Here is a 15,989-nt window from a genome sequence, read left to right as displayed (position 1 = left end):
ATTGCTGATGGTTGCTCACTCTGCTGATGGTTGCCTACATTTCTGATGGTTGCATACATTACTGCTGGTTGGTTACACTGCTTATGGTTGCTTAAATTGCTGATGATTGCATACATTGCTGCTGGTTGCTTACACTGCTGATGGTTGCTTACAGTGCTGATGGTTGCTTACAGTGCTGATGGTTGATTCACTTCTGATGGTTGCTTACAGTGCTGATGGTTGCTTACACTGCTGATGGAAAATACTTCCCTATTGCCACGTGTTGCGGGTTCAATTGAGATTTTGCTTCTTATGTAATTAGGGTAATTGATTATTGTTTCCTCTGAACGCTGTGGGAGGTACAGATGCTTGCATGACAGCAAATGTGTTGTTTGTCAACTTTGGAATGAGCTGTCAAGGTTTCAGATACTGCTGTCACATTTTGTTGTCAGTTGATTGTAATGACACTATGAAATTTTAAGAAAAGAAAGTATGAATGCTCTTTCAACAGTCAAATAAACTTAAATGGAGTTGTTCTAAAATGGGAAAGGGTGATTGGATTTCAGTGCACAAAGTGCTGAAATTCACAATCGTTCTCTTTGTATGGGTTTCATTTTTTGCAGTGTCTAAGGGTCACATTATGTGCATGACTAGTTATTACCTTTCAATCCTACCAGATGTTGCTTTCATGGCATATTATCTTCTTAACCCTTTGAGCGCTGGAACCGAATTTAAAAGGCCTTTGCAAACAGTTTGGATCCAGATGAGATGCCACAGAACGTGGCGTCTCATCAGGATCCAAACTGTTTGCTATTCTGATAGTATTCTTTGAAAAAAAATGAAGAAAATGCTAATTTTAGAAATTCAGCAGACGACATTTTAGCAGACTACAAATTTCCCAGCATGCAAAGGGTTAAGCACAAAATTGATTTCAAACTGTCCTTTACATTAATTTTATTACTAAAGATTGAGAATAATGAGCTGCAAAACTCAGATGAGGGCAATGAATTCTTGATGACAAATAGAAGTTTAATCAAATTAACTCCTACAACTTTTCATCATGGGGCAGCTAAGACAGATAGGTAATAAGTATGTACACAGGAACAGCACAGTCTTTTTAAGTAACCAGCAAAATATGACAATAGGAAAAGTTAATATATAGTAATACAGATGATTTTTTCTTGCGAGGCTATTTTGAATAGTATTTCAACATCATATTTTTATTTATTTATATTTTGCATATTATTAAGGTGTTTTTTCGGCTTAACTGTCTAACCCACCTTTTCACAAAAAATTACAAGGTAAAGAGGTAAGTTACATGTGAAGTAAAAGCATTAGTACTTTTTTATGCAACACCATAATTTTAAAATGGCAACATGACCCTATTAGCCCCGATTCCAAAACTCTAGTCTTAAAATAAGAATATTCTCGAAACCCCAATATAATAAAGCTACTTGAAAGTTATGTCCAGCATGGTAGTTTGTTTCAAAATTATGTTGTTCTTCTTTTAATCAATAAATTAGAAAAAAACTAATATTTTCTGTTCAAAATGATTTGTATACTCAGTGCTTTACTTTATGTTTTTGCTGTCTGGCCAGAACTGTTTGTAAAGGTGACATAAGCAACTTTGTGTATGTATATACATAGAATATTAAGAATTGATTAGTGAATACTAAGGGCCCTTGTCTCACCTGGTTTTTAGTTAATAACTCATAATAGGCTGGATTTATCGAGGTAATGTTGGATTTATTGAGGTAATCTTATTTAGCCTGTAACGATGTGTAACATCATAATATATGGGTTTCCGTTGTTTAGAAAACAAAAGTTTAATTGAAGCTTTGATATATCATTATGAAATACACATGCAAGAAACTTCTCTTTTGATTACACATTTGAACTACTTTGGAAATGCACAGCAGTAATCCCCTGTGTCTGTTTTCTAATAGTTGTATTGATATCAGGCTTTGTATTGGTCATAACTTTGAAACCCATGTCCATGGAGAAATAAGGTGAGTGCAAACCTCATAAACAAATCACATGTTGAGCTGGAAACAATGGTATCTATAAAAGATAATGTATCGATATGTATTATGAGGGGTTAAACGTCTCTATGTGATTATTGTACAATAGGAATCGCTATAACTGACTTCCCACATTTTCTTTCATAGAGTGGGTTATTGGTTACATGAGCAACAAACTTTTCTTAAACATTTCTTATCAATCTTCCAAAACATTTCAGTGAAGGTGCTGCAATTCAAGATGTATAAGTCAACTTGCAGCCTGTTGAACAAAATTCTGTAAGCATTATTTGTCATGTCGTTTTAGGGTTCATCATCTACAGTTTTTGAACAGTTGCAAAATTCCAAGATATTTTTATGAGCATGAAAATGAGGAGGAGTGCATGTTTGCCTGAACATGAGGAGGCATGAACCCAAATACTATGACAATGGTTTGTTTAAATATTTCTGTCCAAAGAAATGTTGTTGCAAAAAAATCAAACTCATGTTGCATCATCAGAAGATTATAACAAATACTATATATAACTGCGAGGCCCTTTTTAGCCGGATTTTTTTCGAAAAAATCTCGGCTTATAGATTGATGTTGTCGGGCGGGCGGGGGGGGCGGGCGGGCGGGCGGGGTGGCGGCGTGCTCGAAAATGTTAAAGTTCTTATTTCATGGTATAACTTTGGTATGCTTGGACCTAGAGTCTTCAAACTTGACATGAAGGTTGGCCAGGATTAACAGATGACCACTGGTCATTTCAAGGTCATTCATTTGAAGGTCAAGGTCACTGTGACCTTCAATATAAAAAATGTTAAAGTTGTTATAACTATGGTATGCTTGGACCTAGAGTCTTGAAACTTGACATGAAGGTTGGCCATAACTAGTTAGTAACCACTGGTCATTTCAAGGTCATTCATATGAAGGTCAAGGTCACTGTGACCTTGAATGTAAAAATGTTAAAGTTCTTATTTCATGGTATAACTTTGGTATGCTTGGACCTAGAGTCTTCAAACTTGACATGAAGGTTGGCCAGGATTAACAGATGACCACTGGTCATTTCAAGGTCATTCATTTGAAGGTGAAGGTCACTGTGACCTTCAATATAAAAATGTTAAAGTTGTTATAACTTTGGTATGCTTGGACCTAGAGTCTTGAAACTTGACATGAAGGTTGGCCAGAACTAGTAAGTAACCACTGGACATTTCAAGGTCATTCATTTGAAGGTCAAGGTCACTGTGACCTTGAATGTAAAAATGTTAAAGTTGTTATAACTTTGGTATGCTTGGACCTAGAGTCTTGAAACTTGACATGAAGGTTGGCCAGAACTAGTAAGTAACCACTGGACATTTCAAGGTCATTCATTTGAAGGTCAAGGTCACTGTGACCTTGAATGTAAAAATGTTAAAGTTCTTATTTCATGTTATAACTTTGGTATGCTTGTACCTAGAGTCTTCAAACTTGAAATAAAGATTGGCCAGTACTAGAAGATGACCACTGGTCATTTCAATGTCATTCATTTGAAGGTCAAGGTCACTGTGACCTTAAATGTTAAAATGTTAAAATTGTTATAACTTTGGTATGCTTGGACATAGAGTCTTCAAACTTGACATGAAGGTTTGCAAGCACAGTTATATGACCACTGGTCATTTCAAGGTCATTCATTCTAAGGTCAAGGTCACTGTGACCTTGAATGTAAAAATGTTAAAGTTCTTATAACTTTGGTAGGTAAAAATGTTAAAGTTCTTATTCCATGTTATAACTTTGGTATGCTTGTACCTAGAGTCTTCAAACTTGACATAAAGGTTGGCCAGTACTAGAAGATCACCACTGCTCATTTCAATGTCATTCATTTGAAGGTCAAGGTCACTGTGACCTTCAATGTTAAAATGTTAAAATTGTTATAACTTTGGTATGCTTGGACCTAGAATCTCAAACTTGACGTAAAGGTTTGCAAGCACACTTAGATGACCACTGGTCATTTCAAGGTCATTCATTTCAATGTCATTCATTTGAAGGTCAAGGTCACTGTGAACTTAAATGTTAAAATGTTAAAATTGTTGTAACTTTGGTATGCTTGGACCTAGAATCTCAAACTTGACGTAAAGGTTTGCAAGCACACTTAGATGACCACTGGTCATTTCAAGGTCATTCATTTGAAGGTCGAGGTCACTGTGACCTTGGATGTAAATATGTTAAAGTTGTTAATACTTTGGTATGCTTAGACCTAGAGTCTTCAAACTTGTCAATTCAAGTTCATATTTGTGACCTTAAATGTTATTGTTGTTCATGTATATGCATGCATTCAAAACATAACACAAGGTTTGCTCATGCCTTGAAAAGTACTTACATTTCATTTTGACCTTTGAACAATATTTCAGTAATTTAAGTATTGCATTGACAAAAACACGAAAGGTACTTTCCTGTCATTTAAATAAAAAATCCGGCTTCAATGCGGTCATCTCCGACCGCGGAACTCTTGTTAAAAAATACACTGCCACGCTGATATATCGCGGACCGGTATATGGCGCTGTCCAATATATTGCGCTTTGGCTATGGATCCCAAAAATCCGACAAGCATGATCACTATATGACATGTTTTAATCTGAGAATTCGCTAACCCTATATTTCGTGGCTTACTATGGCCCGCAGTGAAGCGTGAAAAACAGTTGATTAGTGACAGTGTTGTTTACACATGGCTGGGGTTGTTTTTAACATTTAAGAAATAACCAATTAGTGTCATTGCAAAGGTAATAATGGCAGTTTACTGGTATATAAATCGTTAAATTTCGGTACCGGTCATGAATTTCTTTTTCCTGATAAAAATCGCGCAAAATTGGCGTGGGTGTTTTTATTTGTAAATTTAAATTTCTTAGCGGATACAACATTGAGATAATTTAATTTCCATTAAAAGTTTCGTTGTAAATTTCAATTAAAGTAGCGCGGTATCTCGCGAATTATGTGGCATTGACATTTCCTCTTAATAAAATATAATTCAAACACGCTGTATCGTTACGGTTTCGCTGTTTCAGTTCCTTCATTAGGACTATTTATAAGGGTAAATTCGAATCTATGCACAATTATATTTTATATGTTTTTTACGGCAAGAACTCTTCTTTTTAGCTGATTCGCGAGCGATCGTACATGAAAATAAAAAATATAATTAACATTTTGGTTTTTATGATAAATACAGATACTTATGTAGTTATGAAAATGTTTATTGTAGAATTGGTTTGCACTTATTACTATACATATATGTAGCAGCGCCGTATATAAAATGCAAACATTGGGAAAATTTGACAAATTAACCGCAATACAATTAAGTTAGACATTTCTCGAATTATATTGCGCACCGAATATATCGCACTCGCGATCTTTGGACCCCACCAACCGCGATATATCGGCGTTGCAGTGTACCCAGTGGGAATAAGTCAAAACATATGATTTACAAAAACACTAAACACTGAAGCTGAGAATTCGCCTTGTGAATCCCAAGCATCAGCAGTTTAGAATAAAACTGGTATTGTGTCTTTTGAAGCTCACACTTAAATTCATAAGAGACATTTACAAGATTATCAGAAGAGGTAATTGTTTCTTTCATTGTTAAATGTTTTGAGTATTTTGTTCTAGATTGACATTTATTGATCCTTACTGACATAGCATTTATAATACTACACTCAAATTCCTGAAATCTGAAAGCCATGTGCAGAATCATGTAAATGATGTCTTCATTCGTAATCAGATTAAACAATTTTCAGAAAATATTGTCTTGATGGTGACGTTTTGTTCTCCATTTATTTAATCTACGAAGTTTTAAAGGGGGTTTGGAGTTCAGGGAATTGAGATAGGAGCATTCAGCCTGGTAAAAACTGGGCTCATAAATGTAGTTGTTGGAACAAAAGAAAAAATAAATAGTTGAACAGTATTTATTCAATAAAACTGTGTGGTTTGGTGCAGGCTTTTGAATAATCACATTTGCAGCACAGTTAGATCAAACAATGAACACTGCGTGCAGACACCATGTTTCCCTGGTTGGGCCACGACTTTTATATTTCTTGGGTTACAAAACCGCCGACCCTAATTTTTGGAAAATGGGAAAAAAAATAAAATCGGAAAATCGTCTTTTTTTTATATATTTTATTCCCGACCGCACTGAAAAACGAGCGAAACCAGAAAAAATAACGATCCAGTTTGAGAACGGTTGCGAATAAAATCAAGTAAGTACAATAAACGATTGGTTCACATATATTACAGAGATCGGGATATTTTTCAATGTGACACAGTATGTACCAGTCCTTTTATGGGCACTTCTCAAAATTTATTTAATTACAGACAATAGGAAAATCAGCGTCAGTAAAATGTCGACCGCATCAAAATTTATTTCCGAGTCTGTGACGCATTTATATTGTTTAACATGTTAATTATATTAAACAAACCCGATATTATAGTAAATAAAAAAGTATTACCTTGCAATTTGATAATTAGTATCAATAATCCAATATAAAACACTGCCATTATTTACGATATATGTGTTTAGGAATTTTGTAAACACGTCCGCCATAGTTTATAGGAACTGTACAGAAAGTTTGGAAATCGGAACAAATCGTTATATCTCGGAAAATCATTGATAAATGTATTTGTCGTTTTAATGCTTAGGGCCGAGTAATTTCGGCAAATCGGAACTCAACTTGCGTAAAATACTATCTCAATTAACCGTTAAACTCCGCCTCCGTTCTCTGCAAAAGATTCGAAGGCGGAGCTATGCACATGCTATTATTAAATTGGAGGATTGCAATTGAGAAACAAACGCACGATTGGTTCGGCATGTTGATTGCTAGACAAAGGAATCCAATTTTGTCGGCTCGAAATTTGTTGCTTTATTGCTTCAGACAGCAAGCGGCTTTCCTTTGATGACGTCAAACTGTCAATTCACACAGACTGCACATTTTCGGAAGACTTTAACTGGCTCCTTGTTTACAATTCCAGTAAAAACACTTGCTAACATTAAACTTTGGATTAAATTATCAAAATAAAGCAAATGCCAAGTTGACAAATATGATTGTATTAATTCGCGTCAGTTCAAATAAGACGTTTTGCGTTGTAAATCAACGAGTTTTCATGACAACAACAACTTTAACAAACATTACCGCGACGACGCGGGGATCGATCTACCTCGATTTTTTTTCATGGACGATGTCATAAGTCCAATAAGAGCAAACACATACTTTGTGTATGAGTAGTTTATCTTATATAAGATTTATGCAACGGGCATCGCATTGCGTAATGGTGCGCATCGAATTACGGAAATGAAGCGCAGTTGTTCGTTTTAATGGGAGAAGAACGCATGTCATTTAATGGAGTGTTTAAAATTGCCTGATGTTACAAAAGGTGCTTTTAGGTGACTCATTTCATTTGAAGATATAGATGTGTTTCATTGCATAATTTGATTTTTCGTCTCTGTGTTAAGGTTATAAAAGATATGATGTCTTTGTTCTGATGTTATTAGTATTAACTTATTTTTCCAATGATGTTTTTTTTGTTGTTTTTTTTCGACCGCCCGATGGACCATTTTCAAAATAATTTTTGTAACCCAATAAAAAAAAAAGTCGTGGCCTTGGGAATGAAACAAGAACTTTTATGAGATGGATGTACGCATCGGGTATTAATTGTAACGAAAACCCATCAACAAACAAAATGTGAACTTCATGAAATGGATATTGGATTAAAATAAAAATGGCATCTTTTGATGATGAGTCATGTCCATCAAATGGCCTGTGGACAAGGCTTTTGCTCCATTTCCATTATTGTATGGTGATGTGTGTGCAATGCTTTTACCCCATTCACAGTATTGATGGACGGCTTGTGAGTAAAGCTTTGGCCCCATTTGCAATCTTTTTACGATGATTTCACCAGTTATGACAACAATTTGTTTGTAAGTTTGTTGTCAAGAATTGTTGTTCAGAAACGTTCGTTAATATGTTTTAAAGATTCTTCTTGTTCTTTCGAATACCTTTTTATACGCCCGTCTATGACGGGACGTATTATGGTATACCCCGCGTCCGTCCGTCCGTCCGTCCGTCTGTTAATGTCGTACGCTACGTCAAATATCCTTTGACAGATTTTCTTCAAATTTTAACACAATCTTAATATTGATAAACCCTGATCCCCTTTCGTTTTTGACGGAATTCTGAATTGTCGTTCCAGAGTTATGGGACTTTGTTCGTCAAAATTTCGTGATTTCATTGAATGTCCTACTGTAGCTATATAAAAATGTTAAAGTTGTTATAACTTTGGTATGCTTGGACCTAGAGTCTTGAAACTTGACATGAAGGTTGGCCAGAACTAGTAAGTAACCACTGGACATTTCAAGGTCATTCATTTGAAGGTCAAGGTCACTGTGACCTTGAATGTAAAAATGTTAAAGTTGTTATAACTTTGGTATGCTTGGACCTAGAGTCTTGAAACTTGACATGAAGGTTGGCCAGAACTAGTAAGTAACCCCTGGACATTTCAAGGTCATTCATTTGAAGGTCAAGGTCACTGTGACCTTGAATGTAAAAATGTTAAAGTTCTTATTTCATGTTATAACTTTGGTATGCTTGTACCTAGAGTCTTCAAACTTGAAATAAAGATTGGCCAGTACTAGAAGATGACCACTGGTCATTTCAATGTCATTCATTTGAAGGTCAAGGTCACTGTGACCTTAAATGTTAAAATTTTAAAATTGTTATAACTTTGGTATGCTTGGACATAGAGTCTTCAAACTTGACATGAAGGTTTGCAAGCACACTTAGATGACCACTGGTCATTTCAAGGTCATTCATTCTAAGGTCAAGGTCACTGTGACCTTAAATGTTATTGTTGTTCATGTATCCTACCGTAGCTCAAATATCCCCCGATGGATTTTTTATACGCCCGTCTATGACGGGACGTATTATGGTATACCCCGCGTCCGTCTGTCCTTCCGTCCGTCCGTCCGTCCGTCTGTTAATGTCGTACGCTACGTCAAATATCCTTTGACAGATTTTCTTCAAATTTTAACACAATCTTAATATTGATAAACCCTGATCCCCTTTCGTTTTTGACGGAATTCTGAATTGTCGTTCCAGAGTTATGGGACTTTGTTCGTCAAAATTTCGTGATTTCATTGAATGTCCTACTGTAGCTCAAATATCCTTCGATGGATTTTTTTCAAATTTCAACACAATCTTAATATTGATAAACCCTGATCCCCTTTCGTTTTTGACGGAATTCTGAATTGTCGTTCCAGAGTTATGGGACTTTGTTCGTCAAAATTTCGTGATTTCCATGCTCATGTACTTATAAAATAAACCATGTATTCAAATACAATTAAACTGAAGTAAAAAAATGATTCAAAGGGTTATTTATTACCTTACTACTTCATTGGCGAACGACGGGCGTATCATGCGCTCATGGCGCAGCTTTTATTGTTTTTGGGATTGTCAATTGCAAATGGAATAATTTGATATAACAACTTCTTATGCTTTGTTGCTCTGTGAGTGGTTCGAGGAAGCTGGACTGCAATGCCAAATATAATAACGCTATTTATTTAAAAAGAAGGAATGCAGTTATACAATCATACATACACAAATCAAACATTCAATTTAACAAATACACAATTTAATTTGGAGTTAGCCTATTTTAAGTAAGAGCTACTGGCTTAAAAGTCAATATAAATTACATGTATTAAACTGTAATCAACATTATTATTAAAATGATATAAATAAAGACAATTTATTTCATTGCATTGAAACAGTAATATATTGAAGAGTAAAAAGTAAGTAAATGTAAAAATAAAGTAAATGTGGCTTCTTAGCTGCAAGTTGTGGAAAGGTAACACATTTATTATTAATTGCTCCCCCAAAATTTATTTTGGGTGAGCATATAGTCGCCGCTTTGTCTGTCCGTGTGTGTGTCTGTCTGTCCGTCCGTGCACAATTTTTGTCGGGGCTATTTCTCAGCAACTAATGGGCAGAATTCAATGAAACTTTATGGGAAGCTTCACTACCAAGAAGAGATGTGCAAATTATCAGCGGGTTCTGGTCGGATGTTTTTTTACAGAGCAATGGCCCTTTGAAATTTTCTATAAAAAAATTATTGTCCCCCCAACTATTGTGCCCTCAAGACGTTTCCTTTTATCTGAATATATAGTGCAATATTGTGACAAAAAAAAACTTTGGGGAGCATCACCCGTCTCCGACGGTTTCTTGTTCAAACAAGTTATGCAGTGACGATGGAGTGTCTGCATTGCCTTATAAACTAGTTTGGTGTCTGAAAGGATTGGTTGGCGTTATAAGGTGGTTATAAATACAGAAAACATTTGTTGTCAAATCAAATCAACAATAAACAACACTATTATTAAGGAATCTTGATTGAGAAGTTATACATATTGCATCATTAAGATGTTTTCTTGATTGGCAATCAATTTACCAATAACATATTAGCAATAGATAAAAGATAAACTGGCAAAAAACAAGCATTAGTATTATAAAGTTGTATAAGGCTTAATTTCATATAGCAATTGAAAGCTGGCATGTAAATTTTATGTTTTGGATTAAAACATACTGTTATGACTCAAGTTTTTGGACATTTAAACATAATTAATTATACCCCCGCAGATGAAGTTTAGGGGGTATATAGGAGTGAATTTGTCTGTCAGTCTGTCGGTCCGTATTAAATGTCCGCTCTCTTATTCAAGTTGTTTTCATCCGATTTTCACAAAACTTGGTCAGAATGATGTTGTATCTTGATGATGTGTAGCTCAAGTTCAAACATGGGCCATATGCAGTATGCAGGGCCAAAAACTAGGTCACTGGGTCACTTAGTGCGTTTTAAACATTGAGCATGGTGTCAGCTGTTTTTTGTGAAGACAACATGCAAAATATTCTGTGTCAATGGGGCATGTAGAGGTATTCGTCATGTCTGTGACAAAGCTCTAGTTTTTTTTGTGTAAAAAAATTAGATACAAACAATATTTAAATTTTTTAAAAGACGAACTAAAAAGGTTGCATTGACAATCCGATGCAAGTTTGCAATATGTGAAGGGTCCTTTGTTTTAACGAGTTATATCACATGCTTGTTAAATACCATGCTGTATAGTATATTTTGCTTTTACATATATTTCCACTTTATTTGTCCCCTACCAGTGAAACCAAAGAGGGACTTGTGGTTTGCGCTGTGTGTGTCTGTCAGTCTGTCACACTTTTCTGGATCATGCAACAACTTAAAAAGTTCATCATACTTTTTCATAAAACTTGAAACAAGGACAGATGGCAATATGGAGATTATGCACGTCATTTCATTTTGTTCCTACGTCAAGAATTCAGATTGCTACGGAAACAAATAGACTAGAAATATTCCTGAAAATGGTGGATCCTTGTGATAACTTTAAAAGTTCTTCATATTTATGCCCCCCTTCGAAGAAGAGGGGGTATATTGTTTTGCTCATGTCGGTCTGTCGGTCGGTGTGTTCGTCCACCAGATGGTTTCCGGATGATAACTCAAGAACGCTTAGGCCTAGGATTATGAAACTTCATAGGTACATTGATCATGACTGGCAGATGACCCCTATTGATTTTCAGGTCACTAGGTCAAATGTCAAGGTCACAGTGACTTGAAATAGTAAAATGGTTTCCGGATGATAACTCAAGAACGCTTAGGCCTAGGATCATGAAACTTCATAGGTAGATTGATCATGACTGGCAGATGACCCCTATTGATTTTCAGGTCACTAGGTCAAAGGTCAAGGTCACAGTGACTCAAAATAGTAAAATGGTTTCCGGATGATAACTCAAGAATGCTTAGGCCTAGGATCATGAAACTTCATAGGTAGATTGATCATGACTGGCAGATGACCCCTATTGATTTTCAGGTCACTAGGTCAAAGGTCAAGATCACAGTGACTCAAAATAGTAAAATGGTTTCCGGATGATAACTCAAGAATGCTTATGCCTAGGATCATGAAACTTCATAGGTATATTTATCATGACTGGCAGATGACCCCTATAGATTTTCAGGTCACTTGGTCAAAGGTCAAGGTCACAGTGACTGGAAACAGTAAAATGGTTTGCGGATGATAACTCAAGAATGCTTACGCCTAGGATCATGAAACTTCATAGGTACATTGATCATGACTGGCAGATGACCCCTATAGATTTTCAGGTCACTAGGTTAAAGGTCAAGGTCACAGTGACTCAAAACAGTAAAATGGTTTGCGGATGATAACTCAAGAATGCTTATGCCTAGGATCATGAACCTTCATAGGAATATTGATCATGACTGGCAGATGACCCCTATTGATTTTCAGGTCACTAGGTCAAAAGTCAAGGTCACAGTGACTCGAAATAGTAAAATGGTTTCCAGATGATAACTCAAGAATGCTTATGCCTAGAATCATGAAACTTCATAGGTACATTGATCATGACTGGCAGATGACCCCTATTGATTTTCAGGTCACTAGGTCAAAGGTCAAAGTCACAGTGACAAAAACCGTATTCACACAATGGCTGCCACTACAACTGACAGCCCATATGGGGGCATGCATGTTTTACAAACAGCCCTTGTTTTTTAACCCATTTTTGCCTAGTGGACTCTCCCATCCTTCTAAATTGGATCAATTTATTTCCAAAATTAGGAATGTCTAGTATATTTAATTCTATATTTAGAATATTTCTTACAGAAATTCCATTAAGCCAACAGCGCAGACCCAGATGAGACGACTCATCATTCGGCGTCTCATCTGGGTCTACACTGTTTGCCAAGGCCTTTTTTCTAGACTCTAGGCATAAATGGGTTAATGAAACTTGAAACATGGATAGACAGCAATATGGAGATTATGCACGTCATTTCATTCAAATTGTTCCTACGCCAAGACTTGTGAGAAATGCGAGCTTCAGACCCATATTTCAGTATGATTTGTGTGCAAGGATTTTCGCCTATTAGCAATATTGCAGGATTACTTGTAAGTGAAGATTTGGCCAATTGGCAATATTTCAGGAATATTTGTGAGTAAAGCCTTGCCTATTAGCAATAATGCTTGAATACTTGTGAGTAAAGTTTTGGCGTATTAACAATATTCCAGGATTACTTGTGAGTAAAGTTTTGGCCTATTAACAATATTGCAGGATTACTTGTGAGTAAAGCTTTTGCCTATTAACAATATTCAGGATTGATTGTAAGTAAAGCTGACCTATTTACAATATTGCAGGATAGCTTGTGAATAAAGCTTTGGCTCTAAGCAATATTGCAGGATAAGTTGTGGACAAAGATTTTGCTTGATTGGCAATATTTGATGATGACATGTGGGCAAGGATTTTACCCCCATGTCAATATAGCAGGTTGACTTGTGGGCAAGGCATCTTCACAATAATCTATTATGGCATTACTACTAGTGAGCTAGAAAAATATTGCACTTTGACTTGTGGGCATGACGTTGGCCCCAGGGCAGGATAAATTGTGATCAGAATAGAACATATTGATATCTACCCTACCATAAATCAACACAAATGTAATTCTGGATAATATTCTTTTCTAACAATATGTATCATAGTTACAGACTCACCAACAGTACTATAATTACGGGTTCTTATTGCCATCGGTACCATAGTAACACTCTCTATTTATCATAGGTACCATAGTTTCAGTATTCATCATCATTAATGGCTAAATTTACCATAAAACCATAGTTACAGGTTTTTTTCCCCATCATTACATTCTCTATTTACCAGTTACCATAGTAACAGGCTATATGCATTACAGGTACCATAGTTACATTGTCAATTTTCCTCAAGTATCATAGTTAAAGTCTCTTTTTACGATTGTCATCATAATGACTGGATTTTCTCACCAAATGTGCAATGATTACTTGTTGTATTAACCATAGGTACCATAGTTACAGGCTCCCTCTGTTCGCTAAAATTGCCATAGTTACAGGATCATGTTACCATATCTATACTGTTTCCTTGCAGGTTCTGGGAGACGCTGGCGTACCTCGCTAACACCCTCATTTTCATCATTGTCGGCATGGTGATTTCAGAGAAGGCCATCTTTGAGATACATGGCATAGACTGGTTCTACATGTTTTCTCTCTACTTCGGGTGTTTTGTTATAAGGTAAATTATGTTGGCTATTGTTGGGGCACATGTAACTAATTGAGACGTTTACCAGTTTGTGTTTTGTAAACAGATAAATCCTGAAATTAATACTACATGAATCTCTTATTGATACCCCCATTACCATTGGTAATGGGGGCTATATAGGAGTCACATTGTCGGTCTGTCGGTTGGTCTGTCTGTCCCGAAAATTTCATTTGATCATCACCAAACTTGGTCAGAAGTTAGATGATGTCTAAGTCAAGTTTGAATATGGGTCATGCCGGGTCAAAAACTATGTCACGGGGTCACTGAGTGCATTTTAAACCGAAAGTTTGTCCTGACCATAACTATGTCATTTATTGTTATATTTTAAAATGACTTGGTACATTTGTTCACCATCATGGGACGGTGTGTCATGCGAAAGACGTTGATATCTCCAAGGTCAAGGTCACACTTCAGTGGTTTTTTTCACTTATAGGGGAATGGTGGCAGGGCCTGTCCAAAGGGGAAAAATGCGTCGTTTTTTAGGAAAAGGGGAAAATTAAAAATTCACTTGTTTATATGTAATGATATTTATTATATTAATACACATGTTTGTATGAATATAATATTCACAGCTGAATGTCTTTGTCCTTTTTCTTAAAATTAAAATATATATATCAATGATATTTTCAACATTAGTTTCAGACAGTTCAGCCTTCATGCACAGTCTCACTGATTTGGGAAAAACTATTTAATACAACTCTTTAGAATAATTCAAAATAATATAAATTATAGCTATATACTTTGTTAGTTGTTTATGAAATAAATTTGAGATATATTTATCATGATTATGAGACAGTTCTTTAAAAAAAAAAAAAAAAAAATTAACTTCTGGAGGGGATTTTTTTTTACAAAATGGGGGAAAAATATAAGCTCTTTTTTGAGGGGAATGGGGCTGAATATCGGCCCCAAAATTGCCATAAAAAAAACACTGCACTTGGAGTTCAAAGGTCAAAATGCCCATAAATGAGCTTGTCCGGGCCATAACTATGTTGTTCGTTGTGAGATTTTAGAATCATATGGCATATTTGTTCACCATTATTGGACGGTGTGTCATGCAAAAGAATTACGTCATTATCTCCAAGGTCAAGGTCACACTTTGAGTTCAAAGGTAAAAAATGGCAATAAATGAGCTTGTCCAGGCCATAACTATGTTGTTTATTGTGAGATTTTTAAATTACACTGTGCTTTTGTTCGCAATCATTGGACGGTGTGCCGGTCCGAACGAAAACTTTAACATTCGCCATTATTTTTGCATTATTGAAGAAAGCAACTTGATATTTGGCTGCATTTGTATCTCATGGAGCTGCACATTTTTGAGTGGTGAAAGGTCAAGGTCATCCTTCAAGGTCAAAGGTCAAATATATGGCGTCTGTCCTTCCGTCTTATAACTTTAACATTTGCCATAACTTTTGCAATATTGAAGATAGCAACTTGATATTTGGCATGCATGTGTATCTCATGGAGCTGCACATTTTGAGTGGTGAAAGATCAAGTTCATCCTTCAAGGTCAAAAAAGCAAATCCAAGGGAAGTAACAAGCTTTAAAGAGAGATAATTTCTATTTATCATTTGACAAGTACAGATCATTTTTACAAGGGAAGTAATATTTTTAGCTCACCTGATTGCTCAGGTGAGCTTTTGTGACCGGTCTTTGTCCGTCGTCCGTCCATTCGTCCGTCAACATTTGTTCGTAAACACTCTAGAGGCCACATTGATTGTCCGATCTTCATGAAACTTGGTCAGAAGCTTCGTCCCAATAAAATCTCGGTCGAGTTCGAAACTGGGTCGTGTCGGGTCAAAAACTAGGTCACTAGGTAAAAAAAAAGAAAAAAACTTGTAAACACTGTATAAG

At 35.9% G+C, this 15,989-nt stretch overlaps 1 protein-coding gene across 1 annotated transcript in view; it reads left to right on the top strand.

Annotated features, from left to right (window-relative positions):
• LOC127871046 (sodium/hydrogen exchanger 10-like) overlaps window positions 1-15,989 on the top strand; it is a 257,467-nt gene that overhangs the window by 146,665 nt on the left and 94,813 nt on the right. The window contains exon 7 of the mRNA XM_052413666.1: window positions 13,968-14,111. Within this exon, the coding sequence (XP_052269626.1) occupies window positions 13,968-14,111 (144 nt within the window). The remainder of the gene's footprint in view (window positions 1-13,967; window positions 14,112-15,989) is intronic.

This window comes from Dreissena polymorpha, chromosome 1 (genome assembly GCF_020536995.1).
Source record: "Dreissena polymorpha isolate Duluth1 chromosome 1, UMN_Dpol_1.0, whole genome shotgun sequence".
In the NCBI taxonomy this organism is placed as follows: domain Eukaryota; kingdom Metazoa; phylum Mollusca; class Bivalvia; order Myida; family Dreissenidae; genus Dreissena; species Dreissena polymorpha.
The sequence above is the reverse complement of the archived record's forward strand: the minus strand, read 5'-3'. Positions and strand labels throughout refer to the sequence as shown.